The sequence below is a fragment of the Rutidosis leptorrhynchoides genome, chromosome 1 (assembly GCF_046630445.1).
Source record: "Rutidosis leptorrhynchoides isolate AG116_Rl617_1_P2 chromosome 1, CSIRO_AGI_Rlap_v1, whole genome shotgun sequence".
In the NCBI taxonomy this organism is placed as follows: domain Eukaryota; kingdom Viridiplantae; phylum Streptophyta; class Magnoliopsida; order Asterales; family Asteraceae; genus Rutidosis; species Rutidosis leptorrhynchoides.
Window position 1 is genome coordinate 67,510,727 of NC_092333.1, and position 7,962 is coordinate 67,518,688.

At 32.6% G+C, this 7,962-nt stretch overlaps 1 protein-coding gene across 1 annotated transcript; it reads right to left on the reverse strand.

The window, feature by feature from the left end:
- Window positions 1–992: 992 nt before the first annotated feature.
- On the reverse strand, window positions 993–2,207 carry LOC139878814 (putative F-box protein At3g24700). The gene has a single exon (XM_071865392.1). The coding sequence runs from the start codon at window positions 2,205–2,207 to the stop codon at window positions 993–995; it is 1,215 nt and encodes a 404-aa protein (XP_071721493.1).
- Window positions 2,208–7,962: the final 5,755 nt, after the last annotated feature.

The following is a 7,962-nucleotide window of genomic DNA, read 5'->3' on the forward strand; positions in this document are numbered from 1 at the left end:
CTTTTCAGCGAACCAGTGTTAAGTCGCGCCGCGGGCCCAGAAGCCGCGCCGCGGGCTAACAAAGCATCACACCTCCAAACAGGCCAAAATGATCAACCTCAAAACCATGCCTTAAGCCGCGCCGCGGGGGATGAGGCCGCGCCGCGGCTTAATGAAGCCAACAGCAACCTTGTTTTGAGCCATGGTTTTTCGCGCATTTGGCCTTTTCAAGTCGCGTTTCGCATTCCTTAAGTTTCAAATGTTATTTCCAAGCTCACTAACATATCCTCAAACTATTTTATACTTTACTAACGTGCACTCCACACTCTCCAAATCCGTGTAGCGTTTCAATGGTTCGAGCACTTTCAACTTAGTAATCCAATCAACTAAAATGAATCATGCTAAAATCACTAATAATCTTATGGTCCATGACCCATAATATACTAAAGAAAAGATGTCTAGTGTCTTTTGATGCAGTTGAGTTTCGTAGCTAGGTTGGTGAAGGTTGGTGTTGACTTATAGTAGTTATTCTTTTCCATTCATCAACTATGTATATGAATTGTGATTTAATTGCCTTTTAAGGGTTACCATTATGTTAGCTAATTGTTTTGTTAATCAAGAGGTCAAGCGTTTGAATCCAACTTGCATCTTATCAATACGTTAATTAACCGTTAAGTTTGGTAAACTCTCTTTATATGATTTCGTTTCTCTCGACCTTGATGAATCAGATAGTGACATTTTTGTCTATTTGTTAATGCTCGATCAATGATGCTGAGTAACAAAAAAAAAAAATGTATATTACATAATTCAGAGTTTAAAAAAAATTTATATTACATATTTCACCCTAGAATATATACAAAACACAGGTTATGTCATTGATATATCAATTTCATACTGAATTTTTAAACCATCTAAATTTTAAGTCATTCGACACTTAATCATTCTATTTTATTATACAAAACCTAAACTAAACGAGATTCAGGAACCATAATCTAGAGATTAAATACACATAACTACTCCAAACGAAAAGAACAATCTAGCTGATCGTTCATATATTGATTAGGTGACACAAGCGTCTCGATGTATCTCACTTCTTCGGCAACACCTGTGTCACTTATAACGTCTTTATACGAGCACGTACCATCGCCTCTTCTGTTTGTTTTCTCATCAATCTCTACTCTATAAACACGACATTTCGTAAGACTAACATGCATCATCACCCAATCTTTGTTCCTCATCAAGTGCAGCGGCCTCGAACCCGAAATAAAGCCCGACTTCAACTTATAAGTTTCTAAACAAGTCCAATTGTTGCCGTCCTCATTCAAACTCCACCCCTTAATGTATGTCTGTATCGAACCAATGCAATACTTAACATAAAAAAGAAGTTTTCCTCTTTGAACCGTGAGTAAGTAACTCGTACCACTCTCGCTTTCGATACAAGGAATTTGTATCTCTGTGAACCATTCACTCTTGGTGTCGAACCTTATGATCGAATAAGCCCATTGACCTGGATCATCACCTCCTTTAACGCCCTGTTTTAGAAAAAACAGATTTTCCTCCAACCAAGTACATAGCCTCCAACATTCGGATTTTAAGTTCGGTATCTTATTAAGACAGTTTGTCGAATCAACCATCTTTCGCCATGAGTCGTTTTTCAACGAGTAGCCGTATACATTATGATCATCAGCTGTTACACATATAAGCTTATAATCGTTATCAAACGAGCTATAATACAACCCGAATCTTGGACGGCAGTTAGCGTAACACTCCTCGTTGTAATTCGTTTTCGGCAACGTCTTGATTTCACCAGTTAACGGATTCCACAAAATCAAATCACAAAAATAATAACTGTTACCATAATTTAACACCCCTACACAAACCAGTCCATGACAGGACGCTAAAATCACAACTTTTGTAGGTTGTAATGTTAATGGTAATGGACGATTATGAGTTACACCTACACCGTGTTCGGGTGATTGGCAGTCTATGGTTTGGAATCCGTCTTCAGACAGTTGGAGAATTTTGTTAGGGTTTTGATGATCGTGCTTGGTTATGTGATTTAAGTGTGTGTTTTTGAACAATTGTGTTGTTAGCAACGAGTGCCATTGTTTAGAAACACTCTTCAAACGGAGTAGGGTTTTGGCTGGAAGCCATGAAAGTATCTCGGAAAGTATCTCGTCTGGGAACTCTGATAGCGTCGTTCTTTTACGACGTCGATAGGTCTTCATGGTTGCTGATCAAGCCTACTTTGTGGGTTATTGTGATATGTTAATCGAATATTTGTAAGTTTTTTTAAGTGAATTTGATCGATAGATGAATCTGTTATATATAGAACCAGGAAGAAGGTAGGTATTATTTTTATAATTCAAAAAAGAAGGCGGTTAAGTTATGATGTTTACCAAGTCAAGGTGAATTTTAAATTGATTTGCTTCACGTGTATATTTACTTAACGAATTTTCCGTAATTATAGTGATCTACCAAATTTTATAAAATAAAAGTTATATTAAATATGGAAATAAATTAAATTTGTATATAATTTTAGGAACCTTATTTATGGTAACAGAAGTCATGATTGAATAATAATTTTGAATTTGTTTAATGTATTGTATTAAATTGATTAAACTCTGTCGTGTAAAAAATTATTTACATTTAGATGTAAGTTATTTATAAAATTTTAAATCGTATAATACTTACTTTAGCTTTAATTGTCACACATAAAAAAAAGATTTGTTTTAACGAAAGTCCCTAAAGACAAATACCAATACGGATTTTACAAATATCTTAACGAGCCGTTAGAAACATCCTAGAAAATTCGAATAACAATAAATGCATGGAGTAATTTAGAGAGTGATTTCAGCCCTAACATGCATTAGATCATTGTACTTAGCGGTTATCTATTACATTTTAAATGACAATTATCACATTCTACAATATATTAAAACATGTTAACGATAACCGTAGTATTGTTTGTTAGCAATTGTTGACTTTAGTGTGCACCCCATAATACAAATCTATACTACCGCTTATATACATGTCTATGAGGTCACACACTTTAGCACTTAGACACCTTTATTATATATTGTTGATATATAATTTTAACCTATAGTTCAAAAAGTATAATTTAATTAAATGAGATTTAATTAAATATAAAAGAGCTAACGGGCCGTTAGACCACAAAATAATAGATGGGCTTTTTTTTATTTGAGCCTAATAAATTGTTTCATATATGTCTATGTATATTTTTTTGTTTTAGCCGTGTGATTAGATAGAAACAAAATCAATTACATAAAAAGTTGAAGTCGGTTGTTCTTGGTAGTCAGGAAAAAAAAAAAGGATCAACGAATGGATTACGGCACAAAAAGGAGTTTTTGTTAAAAGAGTTTTCAATGTTTTTATGTTTTCTACGTAAAGCACAATCATAAAATAACAAGGTTTTATTTTAATGGGGTTTGCAATCCCATTGTTCATATACGGCTAGATATGACAAAATATTACAAAGTAACTTATTTTGGTTGGTGCTCGAAGGCTGAACAAGATGACTGAGAGTCACAAAGGTTTATTATTAATTTGAGTTTCTCAAATTAACAATAACTTAGTTTTGTTTTGCCGTAAGAAAAAGAAACAAGTAGTTGTTTTATTACTTTTCTTTTAAATTATGGGTTATACGGACTAGCATTTGATTGGTGTTGTTCGACGTGCTGTGTGGATCAACCATAGAGATATTCATACACTTTGAATATATGTTTCAATCTAGACGTGGACAGTTGTTTCTACCGTTCTTGCATCACTCGCTAAAGGTACATCTAAACTATACTCTATGGATTAATTAATTGACAATTATTAGTGGTGTAATTGGATCTTGTGAAAACCGTTAATCGTGTGAATGTTTAATTGAAAGTTTTATTTATTAAATAATAAACATATTTATTTTATCGGTCCGATGCGTTTTTAAATTTAAAAGTACACACGATTTTCCATCAGTGGTAATCAGAGCCGCTTTTACACCGTTTTAATTGTCGTGTGATTATTCTTTAGATTTGGCTTTGTGGTGTATTGGTGAAAGTCAAAACCTTTTTGGTTTTTAAAGTCAACTCGGTTGATTTAGACTTAACCTCATGACGTACAAATATGATTGAAAGAATATCACTATTTTAAATTGTAGATTTAATTGTTATGGCTTGAATATTGTTATAATTGTTTATTGTTTTATTCCATGGTTATACCCATGCATTGTAACCATGGACAAGCCATATGTAAGTTTTGATAATGCAGTTATTAAAATTGTGATTGCATACATAGCCCGTAATGCCCCGACCTTTGTGTTTGGTTTTGTGTGATTGTTGTGATTGTTGGTCATGGCAGTTTTAAGCCATGTTGGTTATTTGATTTATTGAGAGGTCATAGAAGCCAAGTTGTATTATATTTATTTTCAATTTCATAGTTTTATAATTTGGTTTATTTCAAATTGTAAAAGTATTAGATTAGTTGTATTTTTCAAATTTAAATAAATGTGAAAGATGAAGATTGAAGATTGAAGTTAAAGATACGACACGAGGTTTTGACTTAGAAGATGGCGTTTAGATCAAGTTAACGGCAGTGGCGTTCAGCACAAGTTTTCACTTGGTACTTGAATCAAGTGGGAGCTACGGTATTGTCCTTAGTTTAACCTCTTGATTTCATGTCGGCTCATGAGATCAAGTATAGGATTTTTGGGCTAGGCTATGTATGTGTGATGCATGATTATGTTTTATTTTTCGCGTTTATATATATAATTGTTGATTATATTATATGCTAAATGTTTTTGATGCAAATGTTGAATAAAACACGTAACGAGTTTAAAGATTAAAATTGATGATTCTAAAAGTTAAACTCTAACGAGTTTAAATTTGATGATTTTAAAACTCAAATAATATATATGGGCGACATCTTTTAAAATTGTTTTAAAACGATACACGTTTGTGTATTTGTTATTTTTATATGCTATAAATTAAATAACAAATTAGACGCACAAACATTATCGACATATACAATTGGTTAAAATATTTTTTTAACTAATAGTGTAGCGAATCTTGTGTGCATGCATTATTCGTTGACACAAACTTTTTTCTAAAATACCCGTCAAATTTAAGTCATGTCATCCAATGTGCTTGCAAACACTCCTCGTTATTTTTCCGATCTAGTGAGACTAGGCTGAATTATAGCCACGAGGTGGATTTTTCGATCTAGTGAGACTAGCGTGAATTTCTACTGTTTCCAAATTGGACAACTTAATCGTATTCACGGTGAGACCTGAGTTCGAGGCAAGGATGGGACAAACATGCCAGTAGATAATAGTGGTTTGTTGGACTACATATATCTCTAGGTCCCATAAAGATCTAAGAGTTGTACTTATAAGTCAATTGGTACCCGCTACCTACCAATAGACTCCATAACTGCTAGCTGATCAACAGATGTGGCTATGGAACTTGGGTAGTTAATTGTTTTTAAAAATTATAAAAAAAAATTGGGTAGTTAATTTACTAAAGCGCAATATCGAAAATACTAAATTGAATCTTATATCTGTTGTAGATGTCAAATAATCAAAACGTAAGCCAAAACATACATCCTTCTTTGTTGGAGAAGGATAAACTCAATGTTCAAACTTCCTAGAAGCATGAATGGAAGTTGAACAAAATTAGAACCCTTGTCCGATCTTCCTGCTAGGGCAGCTGTTGCTGCTCAGTAAAATGCTTATCGAAAGTTGTTCAATGGGCATGAGAAGTAGGATGAAAGGGTGAAAAAGAATAAGCCAAATACTTTATGAAAGTAAATGGAAATCATTTTATGAATAAAAGGATTCCACCTTTCAACAAGGAAAATCCAATAAAAGACGCCGAATGTTTCCATTATGGAAAAGTTGGCTATTGGAGAAGGAAATTGTCCTGTCTGCCAATCTAAGCTGAGAAATGGCAAAGCTGGTGAGACTAGCAAATCAAGTTTATTTCAGTTATATACTTTTTCTAGTGATTCTTGAATTTTTGATATCAGTTGTAACCCTCACATCTGTACCAATATGAATGGAATGAGAAGAAGTAATAGACTGAAGAAATGCACACTGGATTTGTGAGTTAGCAATGGGGATCGAGCTTCTGTTGAAGCTACTGGTTTCTGTGAGCTTACTCTTCCAAGTGATCTTATTGTTTTGTTGAAACAATGTTATTATGCGCCTAGTATTAGGAGCAATATAGTTTGAAAGATGCTAGTTTTGAACTTGTATTTACGCACTTTAGTTTTTCAGTTTCTAAGGATAATATTTTTTTTATCTTAATGCCTATCCATGTGATGGTGTTTTTGAAATTGATATACATTGTGTGATTTCAAATGATAAATTTTGTGTATACCTGTACCGCCAAACAATTCAAGCAAGACTTGAATAAAACCTATCTATGACATTGTTACCTTGGTCATATAAACAATGCATTTCAAAACTCCATTCTAATGGAATTTTGGTATCATCTGGCTATGAGTCATTTGATGTATGCGAGTCATGTTAATATGGAAGATGACAAAGGCTCCTTTCTCCGGTTTAGATGAAAGAGCTAAAAAAAAAAACCTTTTAGGACTAATACATACTGATGTATGTGGCCCTTTTAGAACAATGTCTAGAAATGGTGAATCTTACTTCGTTACATTAACTGCTAGTTATGGTTATGTTTACTTGCTGAAATATAAACATGAAGTTTTTGAAAGGTTTAATTTAAAGTCTTTTAAAATGAAGTAAAAATTAGCTTAGAGAGACCATTAAATCACTTCACTCTATTGGAGGAATTGAGTATATGAGTCTAAGAGTTTTTGGACCACATGTAGAATTGTGGGATTGTCTTACAATTCACTCTATCTTACACACCACAACATAATGGTGTGTTTGACCGGAGAGATCGAACTTTACTTGATATAGTTTCGATTAATGACGAGTCTGATGTAGTGACCCGAATTTTTCCATGTTTATATATATTAATTGAGATTGATATTTACATGATTAAATGTTTCCAACATGTTAAGCAATCAAACTTGTTAAGACTTGATTAATTGAAATATGTTTCATATAGACAATTGACCACCCAAGTTGACCGGTGATTCACGAACGTTAAAACTTGTAAAAACTATATGATGACATATATATGGATATATATATATAGTTAATATGATACTATGATAAGTAAACATATCATTAATTATATTAACAATGAACTACATATGTAAAAACAAGACTACTAACTTAATGATTTTTAAACGAGACATATATGTAACGATTATCATTGTAAAGACATTTAATGTATATATATATCATATTAAGAGATATTCATACATGATAATATCATGATAATATAATAATTTAAAATCTCATTTGATATTATAAACATTGGGTTAACAACATTTAACAAGATCGTTAACCTAAAGGTTTCAAAACAACACTTACATGTAACGACTAACGATGACTTAACGACTCAGTTAAAATGTATATACATGTAGTGTTTTAATATGTATTTATACACTTTTGAAAGACTTCAATACACTTATCAAAATACTTCTACTTAACAAAAATGCTTACAATTACATCCTCGTTCAGTTTCATCAACAATTCTACTCGTATGCACCCGTATTCGTACTCGTACAATACACAGCTTTTAGATGTATGTACTATTGGTATATACACTCCAATGATCAGCTCTTAGTAGCCCATGTGAGTCACCTAACACATGTGAGAACCATCATTTGGCAACTAGCATGAAATATCTCATAAAATTACAAAAATATGAGTAATCATTCATGACTTATTTACATGAAAACAAAATTACATATCCTTTATATCTAATCCATACACCAACGACCAAAAACACCTACAAACACTTTCATTATTCAATTTTCTTCATCTAATTGATCTCTCTCAAGTTCTATCTTCAAGTTCTAAGTGTTCTTCATATATTCTACAAGTTCTAGTTA